The 15,939-nt window shown below is 38.1% G+C and overlaps 1 protein-coding gene across 5 annotated transcripts in view; it reads right to left on the bottom strand.

The window, feature by feature from the left end:
• Window positions 1-437: 437 nt before the first annotated feature.
• MASTL (microtubule associated serine/threonine kinase like) overlaps window positions 438-15,939 on the bottom strand; it is a 32,962-nt gene continuing 17,460 nt past the window's right edge. The window contains exons 7-13 of one of the 5 annotated variants that reach the window (XM_059915314.1): window positions 13,900-14,072; window positions 10,824-11,969; window positions 9,314-9,452; window positions 7,276-7,290; window positions 3,793-3,906; window positions 3,592-3,693; window positions 438-595 (exon numbers count right to left, since the gene is read on the bottom strand). In XM_059915314.1, coding sequence (XP_059771297.1) covers window positions 438-595; window positions 3,592-3,693; window positions 3,793-3,906; window positions 7,276-7,290; window positions 9,314-9,452; window positions 10,824-11,969; window positions 13,900-14,072 — 1,847 coding nt within the window. Of the gene's footprint in view, window positions 596-3,591; window positions 3,694-3,792; window positions 3,907-7,275; window positions 7,291-9,313; window positions 9,456-10,823; window positions 11,970-13,899; window positions 14,073-15,939 lie in introns of all 5 variants that reach the window. The other 4 variants (XM_059915313.1, XM_059915312.1, XM_059915311.1 and 1 more) reach the window with 4 other exon arrangements.

Raw genomic sequence — 15,939 nt, forward strand, 5'->3', positions numbered from 1 at the left:
GCTTTTGCAGGCAATCAGGTACAGATAAATTACACTAAAATAAAACTGTATGATGTTTTTGTCATATTAACACCAAACTGAATGGTGGACTGAAATGAACAGATGAGAAAGAAAATCAAGCTCGGGGCTCACTCTTTCTCTAAAGTGGTCATGTTTCTAGTTTTACTGAAGCATTAATTTTCATAAGGTACACCAACAAAATAAATAAGTTGAAAAAAGCTTTGAAGATCTATGTACAACTCTGAGATTAAGATAAATTACTGATTATGTTCTCGATAGCCTTTTAATGCTGTGGAAGCTGTAACATACATGAAAAGCTCATTGATCCGGGTAAAATAATGATTTTTCCCCCCTTAGATCAATCTAGTATTAAGGCGTATGTAATTATGCTAGCTTATTCTATAAGGCAAGGTTAGATTAAAGGGAAAATTTATGTGCTATAGGCTAAATCCAGATACTGTCAGGTGCTGGGCATTATTCCTGGCTTCAAAATAAGATGTATCAGTTTCATTGTCTGGTTGGGGTATGAAAGGCATCGTTTGATGCTGTAGATTTTCCCAGTCCACATCACTGAAGAGAGGATGATGTTTCAACTCTTAGGAAAAATATCAAACAAAACGATATTATGACACCATTACCAAAGTCCTATTTTACAGGAATTAAAGAGAGACTGTCTCACATGTACCTTGCCCTGGCTTACTATGTCTGTTTCACAGATATTTTAAAAACATCTGTCTCTTTCTTCAACCACATACTTCCCAACAGCACACAGTGTCATTCTGTATGTCACTTGGCATATGACAGGTGCCTTAACAGAAGCTTATCTTTCTCACTGCCTGCATCTTCTCTCAGAATCCCTGACTCGATGAGAGAAGACAGCCTGGCCTACTTCCTGCTCCCCGACACAGCTTCCACACCACTAATCCTAATCTTCCATGATTAATGCCCCACTTCTCATTCCAATTCCTTGCCGCTTGCTTTGATCTCTGTAATCCTCAGCATCGTCACCCTAGATTACTTCAGCAGGAAGCTCATCCTCCACTCCCTTGCTGTCTTCCCTGTGCTCCATCCTTATCCTTCCTGGTAATTTCAACACACACACTGATGATATTTCTGACACATTCTTTCTCTTCCTGGTTCTTTGATTTCTTTGATTTCACTGACTTGCATCTCTACAACACACCAGCCGCCCAGCAGTATGGCCACATCTGAGTCTACTGCTTCCACTTACAAAATCTCAACTTTGCCTTCCTCTTTAACTACATTTTCCTTCTATCTAGTAAAATGAAATCTCCTCTTTTGATCACACAGGTATTTAGTTGGCAGACATAGCCGCCCCTCTCCTCAACTATTCACTTCATTAGGCAACAATAAAGATGGCAAAAAAATGAAGTGTCAATTAAGGCAGTATACAAACCAAAAAAGCAATCAAATTTAAGGAAAATATCGGAAGACGACTACACAGACAGGAAAGAATTGTTTGTCTGTATTGGGGGTAATGGGCTGGAAAATCAATATGTATATATGATGGATTTTCCATAAACTAAAAGACTGGTAGGAAAAGGGATAAAAGAGCAAAAATAATTCACATTTAGAGAATTTATTTGTCTCAACGGTTCAAGCATGTGTTACTTTAGAGTTATTTGTAGTATTAACTCGAACTGGGATATCTGGATGTGATGTGATGCTTCGTGATCCTCTCATCATAACTATTTATTTAAACTGAGTCCGCAAAGGAATTCTAATCTAGGTTAAGATTAACTAAATAAACAGTTGTTGAAACAACTGTTTCTTAACTGAAGAATACCCCTATCTGCTTCCCTAGGTAAACTGTTCATTTAACAAATGAACAAAAATTTGAGGTCACTGGTAAGAATGTACTGAGCAAGTTACAGGGCATTATAGCCATTTTCTAAACAACGGTTTCCCAACTTTGTTACAACTGACCTTTGGGACCAGATAATTCTTTGTAGTAGGGACGGTGCTGTGCACTGTAGGATGCTGAGCAGAATCCCCGGCCTCTACCTACTAGATGCCCCCAACTGTTGTCACAACCAAAAAATGTCTCCAGACAATGCCAAATGTCCTTTGGGGAGCAAAATCATCAGCAGTGGAGAAGGCTGTTCTAAAGCAATTTTTATTTTTATTATTTTTATTTTTTATTTTATTATTATTATTTTTTGGCTGCACCTTGCAGCATGCAGGATCTTAGTTCCCTGACCAGGGATCGAGCCTGTGCCCCCTGCAGTGGAAGCTTGGAGTCTTAACCACTGGACCACCAGGCAAGTCCCCTAAAGCAATTTTTAGAGCTCAGTTTTCAAATGTCTGCATTCTCACTTTACATAAGTTTTTGCTCAGATTCCACTCTTCAGGTCTTCCTGACCACCCCATCTAAAAAATAAAACTCTTGGGCTTCCCTGGTGGCGCAGTGGTTAAGAATCTGCCTGCCAATGCAAGGGACACGGGTTCGAGCCCTGGTCCGGGAAGATCCCATATGCTGCAGAGCAACTAAGTCCGTGAGCCACAACTACCGAGCCTGCGCTCTACAGCCCATGAGCCACAACTACTGAAGCCCGTGTGCCACAACTACTGAAGCCCGCGTGCCTAGAGCCCATGCTCTGCAACAAGAGAAGCCACTGCAATGAGAAGCCCACGCACCGCAACAAAGAATAGCCCCTGCTTGTCACAACTAAAGAAAGCCCGCACGCAGCAACGAAGATCCAACACAGCCAAATAAATAAATAAATTAATTAAATTAAAAAAAATAATAATAAAAATAAATAAAACTCTTGGCTTCACTTTGTACCCTCTCACTTTGCTTTCTCTCTTCATGTACTTACCACTAGATGGAGTTATGTTATGACTGTATTTGTTTACTTTCTGTCTTTCCACTAGAATGTAAGTTCTAGAACTTAAGCACAGGGATTTGTCTGGTGCATCCCTAGGATACCTCCAGTGCCCGAAACGAAAACACTGCCTAGCACCTAGAAGTCACTCTATAGGATTTGTTAAATGAATAAACTGTTGACCTCATTGGAGGGAACACCTAGAAGCTGATGTGAATGACATATTACTAAAGTCCATTTAGTAATATACCCTACTTCACATGGAAATGCATTTTGAGACACAGTGCTTAGTTGTCTCTATATATACATTGTGACAAAAAGGATTTTAAGGCAGCTGCTAATGAGATTTACTGGAGTTTCAAAATTGGGTTTTAAAATTAATTGGAGTTTCCTGCACTGGAAAGAACCTTTGAATGGGTCACAATGCACCAATTTTGTCTTCTTTGAGGCAACCTGGCTGTGAAGAATGCAACAAGGAGTCAAAGTCCATAAAAATATTTGATAATCAATAATGATATCAGGGACTTCCCTGGTGGCGCAGTGATTAAGAATCCACCTGCCAATGCAGGGGACACGGGTTCGATCCCTGGTCCGGGAAGATCCCACATGCCACGGAGCAACTAAGCCCGTGCACCACAACTACTGAGCCTGCGCTCTAAAGCCCACGAGCCACAACTACTGAGCCAAATCAGTAGTTTGGCTCAACAAATCAAGGGTAAAACAGTTAACTAACACAAAACCTTACCTTTCATTCCAGCTCTCTTTGTATCATCAATGGTTAAGAGTATTTCTACAGCACTTTGAGCATTATCAGATAACTTTTCTTCACCTTCAGGCCAAGGGATATCTATAAATACAAATAAACTTGTTAATCATTGCTCAAGACAATAATACACAGAGATAAATGAGATAAATGAATCTATCTTAATAGGAGAAAAAGAATCACCTCTTTTCAGAATATTCTGGAATACTTGCTGGGGTGTTTCATCGTTGAAAGGGGGAATTCCTGTTAGAAACTCAAACAAGCAAACTCCAAGTGCCCACCAGTCTACTGCAGGACCTGGAATTTAAGAGGAAGCAGCTGAACTTGCAAGCATTTTCTATAAATGTTTGATCAACTAAAACATTAACTGTGGATATTTGGGCACAATGAAGACCCAAAGGCTCGTTTCCTTAAGGCTTTCTTCTGGCTTCGAAACGTGCAAAGACCCAAATTACCTTCCTTTAGGCAATGTGGTAATTACTTTCTTGGAAAATATTGGGCTCCATAAGATGATACGGAAAAACCTGAACGAACTTTTTGGCCAGCCCAATAGAAGTTTAGATTAGCAATTAACATGGCTAGTTAAAAAAAAGTTTAAAAAGTTATTAATAACCTCTGATATTCTGGATACTTATTTGTGCTAAATCCTAAAACACAACCAAGGAATGCATTTAATCTAAAAATTATTCTCTAAAAGAGTATTTCTTAATTTCAAATCAGGAAACAATAACATTCAGATGATTCTATAGCCCACTCGTTTCACAAAGGAATGAGATGAGGTAGTAATATTAATGCAAACTGGAGGATAACCTGCTAACTAGGGAAAGCCTTACCTACAGAGGGTTTTTTGTTTTGTTTTGTTTTTGCCACGCACACCACGTGGGATCTTAGTTCCCCAGCCCGGGATCAAACCCGTGCCCCCTGCAGTGGAAGCACAGAGTCTTAAACACTGGACTGCCAGGGAAGTCCCCTTACAGAAGGTTTTAATGTGGCTTTATTCCTTTTAAGAACATAGAGGGACAAATTAACAAAAAATACTCATTTAAACTATTGCTTGAGGAGGTAATTAGAAGTCTTAATAAATAGGTAAAACTGATTTCTTTTTTTTTTAATTTTTATTGGTGTATAGTTGCTTTACAAAATTGTGTTAGTTTATACTGTGCAGCGAAGTAAATCAGCTATACATATACGTATATCCCCTCTTTTTTGGATTTCCTTCTCATAGGCGTTCCCTGTGCTATACAGTAGGTTCTCATTAATTATCTACTTTATACATAGTATCAGTAGTGTATATATGTCAATCCTAATCTCCCAATTCATCCCACGCCCAGGTAAAACTGATTTCTAAATAAAATCTTCATTGGAAGCACCATTTGTATACAAAGACGTTTTAGACAATTATTTTAAACATGACCTTATAATCTGGTTTATATGCTTGTTTAGTTACATCTATGAACAAAATGTTTCCTAAGCAAAGGTTAATTTCAGTCCAAAAATGATTAACTTCAATATAAATTTAGAATTGAGACTCTAGTCTAGAACTAAATTTGCCTGAAAATTACTCTTTAAAATCAATTTCACAAGACAACCCTCAGAATGGGAGAAAATATTTGCAAATGAAGCAACTGACAAAGGATTAATCTCCAAAATTTACAAGCAGCTCATGCAGCTCAATATCAAAAAAACAAACAACCCAATCCAAAAATGGGCAGAAGACCTAAACAGACATTTCTCCAAAGAAGATATACAGATTGCCAACAGACACATGAAAGAATGCTCATCATTAATCATTAGAGAAATGCAAATCAAAACTACAATGAGGTATCACCTCACACCGGTCAGAATGGCCATCATCAAAAAATCTACAAACAATAAATGCTGGAGAGGGTGTGGAGAAAAGGGAACCCTCTTGCACTGTTGGTGGGAATGTAAATTGATACAGCCACTATGGAGAACAGTATGGAGGTTCCTTAAAAAACTAAAAATAGAACTACCTTATGACCCAGCAATCCCACTACTGGGCATATACCCTGAGAAAACCATAATTCAAAAAGAGACATGTACCACAATGTTCATTGCAGCTCTATTTACAATAGCCAAGACATGGAAGCAACCTAAGTGTCCATTGACAGATGAATGGATAAAGAAGATGTGGTACATATATACAGTGGAATATTAGCCACAAAAAGAAAGGAAATTGAGTTATTTGTAGTGAGGTAGATGGACCTAGAGTCTGTCATACAGAGTGCAGTAAGTCAGAAAGAGAAAAACAAATACCGTATGCTAACACATATATATGGAATCTAAAAAGAAAAAAAATGGTTATGAAGAACCTAGGGGCAGGATGGGAATAGAGACGCAGACCTACTAGAGAATGGAATTGACACGGGGAGGGGGAAGGGTAAGCTGGGACAAAATGAGAGAGTGGCATGGACATATATACATTACCAAATGTAAAATAGCTAGTGGGAAGCAGCCCCATAGCACAGGGAGATCAGCTCAGTGCTTTGTGACCACCTGGAGGGGTGCGATAGGGAGGGTGGGAGGGAGGGAGACGCAAGAGGGAAGAGATATGGGGATATATGTATATGTATAGCTGATTCACTTTGTTATAAAGCAGAAACTAACACACTATTGTAAAGCAATTATACTCCAATAAAGATGTATAAAAAAAAAATCAGTTTCACAAAATTCATTACTGTGGTTAAGCAACTACCACCATTTCATTTTAAAACAAGTAGGAAAAAAAAAAAAACAAGTAGGAAAGCATCATGGAATATGCCATTAGAAAAAATAATCACATGCATTTAGAGTGCCTTTTCATCTGCAAGCCACATAATCCCATCTTCCCTAAGGAACACAAGGTACAAACAGTCTCTGGGCTTCTATTTCTATAGTAATCACTATAAAAACATACAAAACACCTCGGTTAGTAGGCCTTTCAAGCAGCACTGAGAAAGAATTATTCCAACGGCTCAGATAATATAACCAAATAACAGAAAAGTAGGGGGAAATCAGGAAAAAATGTGCATTTTAATTTATTTTACTTAGGTTAGAAATTAGGACCCTTTTCCCAGCTCAGCCGAAAATGTACTCATGTCAAAAACACATGATTTCTCCATGGATATGTCATACATACCCATATACTTGAGTCAAAGTCTAATAAGATCATGTATTGTGATAAATCATATTATCAATTATAAAATAAATCAATTATAATATATATCATTAGCCAGAGATATAGAATAAAGTTGTTTTATACTACTGGCTTTCTAATTTAAAACCCGCTTCTTTAATTTGTAAATTGATACTGTTAATTCCTTTCTATTTTCTAATAATAATAGAATTGAATGGTTTAGAAAATTCAAGCCCTTTTGTAGCCACTAATATTAATATTTTTATCAAGCCTATTTTTTCAGTTGCAATAAAAAAAAGCTATATCTACACTCTCTGCTACCTTTAAAAGTTATAAAAAAATGCCACATGCCTACATTTGTTTTCACAGAGAAGAGCAATCTCTCTGGATGTCTTCCTGCTCAGAAGACAGAGACAGTTCATAAATAAGCTGAAATGAAAAAAAATTTTGTATGCAATGTGATCTAGTTAGACTTTGACTGTTCAGTTAAATGTGCTTTGCCATGTTCCTTTATGGAGAAATTTACTCACCCGAAGTCAGAGATCCTGCATGTAAGAAAACAGGAGTTAGGTACATTGTTTTAAAGTTATGAGTTCATTCTCACATCATTCATTGAACTAGAAGCCAGGTATTGTGCCAGATATAAGAGATACAAAGATGAGGAAGACAGCTTTCCCCAAGGAGAAAACACCCTACTCTGGGAGAGACAATACAGGTAATTTTAACACAATTTTAAGAGAGCTGAAACAAACATATGCACAAGAAGCTGTGGAAACTCAGGCCAGGGTCCCTAAGTCCCCTTGGCTGAGGGGAAGACATGGAGGGCATCAGAGGTCTCAGCAGGATGTTTGGAATTAGAAAACTAAAGAGCCGAAGTGAGTGTTTCTGGGGCCTGGGATTCCAGGGAAAAGGTTAGAGAGCAGGGAATTGTTTTTTAAAATTATAAATTGCTGTCTATGATTTATTTTAAACACCATGTATCAAATTACTTTTATAGAAAACAAAAATTTTAGAATATTTCCCTAGCTAGCTAAGATAACTAACTACATGTCCCACTAAAAGAGTGGCAAGATCTTATCAAGTAAATCTTTACATTTGAGGTTTACTTTCATACTGTATCCTAAGTTGGAGAAAATGTAAATTATAATATAGGAAATGAGCTGGCAAATCTGTGACTTAGCAAAAAGGACAAAGTACCAAAACTAGTTAAGTGCCCAGAGGAACTTAGATGCTTTGGCGGATAAAGAAAGGGGAATGTTAAATGTGTCTGCTTTCAACACTGTAGAGATTATTGACAAGGGTGAGTGAGGGCTGCCAAGGAGCTCTCCTGGAGGGCTATGCACAAGGAGAACTCAGACTCTAGATACAGCAGTGAATAATTAGTTCTCCATAATTGATCAAGGGATGCTTTATGGAAGAGGTGGCATTTGAACTGATGAGCAGATGAGAAGAAATTTGACAGGGAGGTGACTGGGGACTGGCTTTTCTAAACTAAGGCAAAACAAAACAAAACAGGACTTCCCTGGCGGTCCAGTGGTTAGGACCCTGCACTTCGACTGCAGAGGGCATGGGTTCAATCCCTGGTCGGGGAACCAAGACCCCACATGCCACATGGCGCGGCCAAAAAAAAAAAAAAAAAAAAAACCTACTAAGGCAAAACAGTTGTGCAAAATATGGAAAATGTGAAAATAAATGTGTCTAAGTAAAATGGGAAGATAAGGCCTATAAAGAGACTAACTGAGAGACGAGACTAGCAATGAGAGCTCAGAGCCTCGAATCAGTGACCTGGCTTTCTTTTTGCAGGTAGGAAGGAGCCACCAAGCCAAACACCGCCTCTGTTTCAAGGAGGGGAGTAGCATGAACTCCATTATGCTTTAAGAGGGAAAGTCTGGTGGCAATGATTGCAAAAAAGAGAATGAAGTTGAGGAGATCAAAGAGAAGGTTATAAAATGAAGGAAAGGGGAAGATGAGGTTCTTACATGGAATAGTGGCAGAGATGAAAGTGAGGAGACACACTGCAGAGATGTAATTCATCGGATTTAAATGCCTGAAGGTAGGGACAATGTTTGTGTCACCATGAAGATGGTGAACAGAGAGACGGAACAGAGGAAGAGCAAGCTAGAGGACAAGTCGAGCTCTGATACATAGCATCTGAATGACGGTAGAATACAGAATAGGCACTTTGGCCACGTGTCTGCTGCCTAGAGAAAGTCAGGATTAGAGACAGATTTTTTTTTTTGGCCTCGTGGCATGTGGGATCTTAGTGTAGGCCCAACTGTCTATTCCTGAACCCAAACTAAAATAGACCTGGGGAGACATTTAGAACAAAGACAGTAGAGAGGGTGGAAGGCGGGACTTCTCTGGATCATTGAGACTAAACCAGCAGTCCAAGAACAAATGGCTTCATGTCTTCTTTCCTATAATAAAGGCCATATATGTGAGAAAAGAGTATTGCACGAGTTCATTTTCTTTTACCTTATGCAATCTAAGTACTAAAGAAATTTAAAACAATTTATCTCAGAAGAAAATATAGTGATACTTCAAAAACGCAAGATGTGCATGCCTTACCGTGGGCCCTACCTAACAGCAGCTCTGGTGCGAGGTAGTCTGGAGTTCCCAGGATTCGCCCATCATCCACGGGGGCCACCCCTCTTCTCACACTCTTTGGAGTTCGGTATGGAGTTCCTGACTTGACCTGATTTGGGGTCTGCTAATTTCAAAAGAGTTTAAGACACAATAAATATCTTAATTCCTTTTACAGTGAACAGAAATGCTAAAGCAAAAGAAAAGCTAGGCTGCTGGGCCTAAAAGATACACTCAAATACTTGATCAGTTTTTTTTTTTTTTAAAGTATTTAATTAATTAATTAATTTTTGGCTGTGTTGGGTCTTAGTTGCAACATGTGGGATCCTCGTTGCGGCATGCAGGATCTTTCGTTGTGGCTCGAGGGCTTCTCTCTAATTGTGGTGCACGGGCTCCAGGGCACGTGGGCTCTGTAGTTGTGGCGCGCCGGCCTAGTTGGCCCGCGGCATGTGGGATCTTAGTTCCCTGACCAGGGATCGAACCCGCGTCCCCTGCATTGGAAGGCGGATTCTTTACCACTGGACCACCAGGGAAGTCCCACTCGATCAGTTTTGAAAATGGCCTTGTAACTAATTATAATTATGAAAAGTCCTATTGTAAAAAGCCCTAATTATAATAATGAAATTCAATAGCTTAGATAACACCAATTATTTCAGTAAGAGCTGGAAATGCAAGAAACAATGAAAAAATCCACAAGAAAAAATTCTTGATAGGATGAATCAATACAAGCTTGAGAGCAGTCACAGAGGGAGGCTGTGGCTGACAAATGAGTGAATTACTAGGACAATGCATACAAGAGAACTACACATAAACAACCTCTTGTGCTAACTGGCATTTATGGTTTTAAGGTATTTTGTTGTCTCACAAGGACTCTGTGGGACCAGCAGGACAGGTGTCATTATATTTTACAGACAAATGGCAGACAGAGGCTTTGAAGATAAGGACTTCTAAGTCACTCAGTAAGTTCTAAATAGAAAACTCAAGTCTTGTAACCCTACAGTCGAGGTTTACACTTTCTGTATTATGATGTCTCTCCGAAGGAAGAAAAAATGAAACTTTGGGTTTAAAAAGATAACGGTTTAGGAAAAAAAAAAAGATTTGAAATATCTATTTTTCAACTTTCTTCTATAAAGGAAAGAGATCATCTAAATATGTCCTTAAAAGGCAGTAAGGTAGATGGACTTTAATTTTGTATCTCAGAGTTGCTGTGATCAAGTGAAAATATGTGATTGTAAATATGTAAACATGTGATATGTAAATATGTGAAAGTATACAGAACAATACAAATGAAGGAGGCATTGGAGTTAAGAATGATAAACATTGCTACCTGCTTTACCTTTCTGTACTAAAACCTCCAAGGAGCCATAGATTCCCAACAAGCAAAACAAAACTATATGATTAATATTATATAGTCTAGCTGACAGGCAAGTGTCTGGCCTTAATAGTTTATTTTTCTAAAATCTAAAGGACAAAACATTAGCAAGTGATCACTTACCTGATATGGCATGTAGGATCTTTCTTTTTGAGTAGGGGTTATAGCCATGGGATATGAACCACTACAGGCACATGAAATATCCATCACATCTAAAGAAGTAATGCTCATTTTGGATGGTTCTGAGCTATTGGATGCATTAATATGACTGTTAAAACTCCGAAAAGCCACAGCATTTCTTTTAGAGGTTAATGTTTTCAAGGCCTCCAAAGAAGGAGCTAACATTTTTCGGTTGCTGTCTTGGACGGCAGAACTCTCATCACCTCTCGGCAAGGTGCCTTCTTGGCAGCTGGGGGATGCAGGAAGTAGGTCTTCAATATTTGATTCTTCCAAAGAGGATTCTTTGATGCTTTTATCTGGATCTAAGGACTGCCTTCCTAATGGACTTTCCATGATGGAAATTCCAGGAAAAGATGAATCAGAGTCCATGCGAATACTTTTAGGAGTTCTATCATCATCGGAACACAGGAAACTAGAACTTAAGTAGTCTTTCTTACTACTCTTGTCACACTCGTCATCCAGTTCACACATAAGGTTTTTTGCTATCATTGGGACAGGTGATTTTTCTGGGGTTTGTTGTTTATCAATGAAAGAATTGCCCATGTTCTCCTTATTAGCACCGTCATTTTGCTGATCTCTGTATACCGACAGCTTAAGGTCCTGGACTTCAGCTGTTAAGCCTGTCCTTTGATTGGCATAACCATCTCTCATTTCATTACTACTCTTATACTCGACACAATTTTTTTTATTCTGTATAATTTCCTGACAAGGACTGGAGTCAACTAACTCAAAACTTCTTTTACAACTTCTTTTCCCAAGGTGTTCTTCAGTCACCCCACTGGAATCCACAGCACATTGATGTGACTGATGGTAACCAGACTGGCTTGTGTCAGCAGCCAGACGAATATTATTTACATCCAGCTCTCTTGCTTCCCAAGAAGCTTCCCCAGAAGAACATTTTCCAGCAAGGTTTCCACAAGAGTTTCCAGTGGCAGGATCAGCACTGCTGTTATGAATGGGAGAAACGGCTAACTCAAGATCCCTTTTATTGAAACTTTTGGTCTCCATGGCATTTGTAGATTTTGTACATAAAGGCTTTTCGACTGTATTACAACTCATCATTGTAGAGCCCACTGCGTTGTCACTTTCCTAAGAGGGAGGGAAAAACGGTTAAAAAAATTATGTAAAGCTGAGAATCTTTAACCTTTTAAACCTCTGCCCACTTAAGTGGGATAACTGACCCCATAAGCTACGATGGGTAGCTCTTTCCACATTCCCGTGGAAAAACAGAACAATGATAATGGAGAATTAGAAAGCAATATAAACAATTATAGTATACATTTATATACATTATTTTGAGTGAAACACTGGTATAAAATTTAAACCAACTATTCTATAATATGTATTTGATGGTGTATTACATGTTATTTAAATAGGACAAATTAATAGGAATATATTCAGGCAAAACTGAGGGTAAGGCTACATTATGTATATATCTGCTGTGCAAAAGGGATGATTGTTTTGTATTTCAATCACAGGGCATGAAATACAGTTAATGGAAAATTACAGGCTAAAAATATTGTTAATGTAAACATGTATCACTTCATACAAGTATAATAAAACCAAGCTGACAAGATGAAGCTAAACTAACAGCAATTTGTAATTAAAAACCCAAAATAACAGGAGTTAATATCCATTGTCAACAATATAAACTGACGATGCGTTGATAACAAAGTGCTTTTCCTGAAGACTGTTTGAATTCCAACTCTGCAGGTGCCCTTATGTGATCAGAATTTTGGACATAATCTTGCAAACTGGCATATGGTAATCAGGATTTTTACAAGATTACTCAATTAGAGTGAATCTTCAATAAACCCTAATAGTGCATATTTTTGATATGTGAAAAATCGAACTTTATTAACTTACTTAGTAATAGTATGGAGCAGTTAGTCGTGAACAAAAAGACAATTCCTAAAGTACAACTCACTGCTCTGGAAGCACAGAAAATGATGCATTTGGGGATTAGCACAGTTTATCAGCGGTCCCCTGTGGTCCATTGTCACTCCTCTGACCTAACCTGAGAGGCTCTACTGTAACCCAATCATTGCATTCCTTAGGGATGCAGACGAGGGAGGAAGAAGGATAAGCTATGTATAGTTTGAAATATTATATAACATGCTTTCTTGAATAGAAAAGAGGTAAAATAATAGAATGGAAATCTGGCTTTTCCTGAAGCATTTATTACCTAGAGGGCAATCAATAAGGAGAGAAGGAAAAAAGATTGAGAAACCCTGCCTTAACTAAAAAATAATTTGACCTTACTCCTAAAATACACATATCCAACAGTAATGAAGAAAATCATGCTACTGAGAATAAGGAGCAAATACAGTCCAATTTATTTTATCAAATGGAAGGTTTACTCTTTGTGTATTAACATTATTCTAAGCTAACATTATTTTGTCAGCATTCTATAAAGGAAACTTTATTATATTTTTAGTTCCCCTCAGCTTTAATAGCTTTAAAAAGTCCGAAACAGAATATATAAATTAAGTAAGATAACTTTCAGTAAATTTATTCACTTGGTAAGCAATCTCCTTAGAATAGATACTTTCAAAGACACACCTACATTACCTTTGTGGTCTAAAAGTTATTTCTGATCCAAAAGAGTTACCATTCCATTAAATGAGAAACTGGCAGAAAACAGTAAAGAAGGAGGTAGTATAAGTTTAAAATAAGACAGGTTAAAAAAACTCAACAATCTAAGGTCTGTGTCAGGGTAGGGAATTAAAAAAAAGAAGTCCATCTAGATGCCTAGAATGCAAACATTTACTATTAATATACTGCAAAAATAAAAAAATTGTAATCTCATATACTGAGCAAGAATAATTTCACATTTGAATGAGAAATGAAATATTTCAAGAGAATTTGACAGAATATAGAGGAAAATGAAGAATACCTTGACTGCCATTCATGTAACCATTTCATTTCCTTACAGAATTTGTATGAAAAGGTACAGAGCATTTCTATCATTAATTTGACACACATAGTTGGTTTTGGGTAAAGTGAATGTCACTCTGACCTGGCAATCCTTTTCCCATCTGGGACTGCTGTGGCACTCGGATTCCACACTGGACATGAAGGTGTGGGATTGACTGCTGGTGCTGGATGTCGCCAGCCTTTTCCTAGACTGGAGGAGATGAGAAGTTAGACACTTCACAGGCATCCCGGGGTGGGAGGCAACGGTTTCAAGACCTGTAGGGAAGAGAAAACATTGAAGCTTATGTCACATCTTTCCTACTTTCCTGCTGATCCTGAATCTTTACAGATAATTAGAAAAAGTATTAAGTATTTCATATCAGAACTATTTCCGTGTAAACATTATTTCATCCATAAGGATGGCTTTGGGTGGTTTTGGCATACAAGTACTGTTCTGAAAGTTAAAAAACAAAGCAAAACTCTCAATATTCATAAAGTAGAAATCAGGACAAGGGAGCGAATTTACATAATTAGGAGGAAATCCATTTTGAATAACCATTATCCAACTTGAAACTTTTCTTGATGAAGGACCATTATTGATGTGCTATATCCAGGTGTGATAGGAGGCTGGAATGGGACTACGTTTACTCGATTCAATTTGTATTTAATTAAAACTATGGCTTTATTTTAATGTTGAGGTTTACATGCTTACAAGTATGGAATTATATACATCCATAGAGACTTTTTTACACTACTGGGTAAAACAAATAATAGTGATTTGTCTCTAAGAGTGAGCCAGTGCAAGAAAGCAGCACCATCTATATGATACAAGTTCCTGTATCTTATATACAAATAACGATGCTAAAAATTGTTGCTCTGGGACTTCCCTGGTGGCACAGTGGTTAAGAATCTGCCTGCCAATGCAGGGGACGCGGGTTCGAGCCCTGGTCTGGGAAGATCCCACATGCCGCAGAGCAACTAAGTCTGTGCACAACTACTGAGCCCGTGTGCAGCAAATACTGAAGTCCGCGCGCCTAGAGCCTGTGCTCTGCAGCAAGAGAAGCCACCGCAATGAGAAGCCCGCACACTGCAACGAATAGTAGGCCCCACTCGCTGCAACTAGAGAAAGACCGCGCGCAGCAATGAAGACCCGATGCAGCCAAAAAATAATAATAAATTTTAAAAAATAAAAAAATAAAAATTGTTGCCCTGAACTTAAAATGAGACACAATAGATAATCATGCTTTTACTAAAGATCACAATACATGCATATAAAGATTTTATATGTATATAAAAAGATATGTATATCTTGTTTTCTCTTTCCTGAAAAGGGTGAACATGACTTTAATCCCAAGTAAATTCTTAGTTTGCTATAATTTTTTTGATCTAATAAACCTTAGAATTTTAAAACTGGAAGGAGATTTGAAAGTCCATCTAAAACAACTTTCTCTTTGGCACATAAATCCTCTCAATGGGATTCCTGAGACTCACTGGACACTGACTTTGACATCTGAGTAAACTGCTCAGCTGCCTTTCCCCAGCAACATGGGAACTTGTGTCTGATCTAATGCGTCTGCACACTGTATATTTGCTACTGAGCTCCTTCTGGATCACTGATATGATCAGACCATTCCCTGCTTTGGAACTTTTGGTGGCTCCCCTTTTTCTACAGCTTACATTCCAGGCTCTCTGTAACAACACTTGATCCTTCCCCATGTACCTTCCGCATCTACCTGCTAAACTTCCTTTTTCTTTGCACGTGCTTCCCATTCTCACATGTTGTCCTGTTGTCTGAAGATGGAAGATACTTCCATGTGTCCATACCCTTGCTCATGCCTCTATCTTAAATGCCCTTTTCCAATATACTTGGAGCTATTAAGATCCTATTTCTCTTTTTAGGTCCTGCTTGGCTGTTCCTATATCTTTATTTAGAACCATTCTTGGTTTTTCCAGTTAGCAATGATCACTTTTTGTGTTGAATCATAGTATTCTTCCTGTGGCATTTATTTTATAGGACTGTTATTATTATCCCTTTATACCTACAATCACCGCGAAATTACAGGTTCTCCGGAGGCAAGGACCTCTCATATTCATCTTCATATTCACTCATGTGACCAGCACAGTGCCTACCACGTTCTGATCA

The sequence above is a fragment of the Balaenoptera ricei genome, chromosome 2 (assembly GCF_028023285.1).
Source record: "Balaenoptera ricei isolate mBalRic1 chromosome 2, mBalRic1.hap2, whole genome shotgun sequence".
NCBI classification, from domain to species: Eukaryota; Metazoa; Chordata; class Mammalia; order Artiodactyla; family Balaenopteridae; genus Balaenoptera; species Balaenoptera ricei.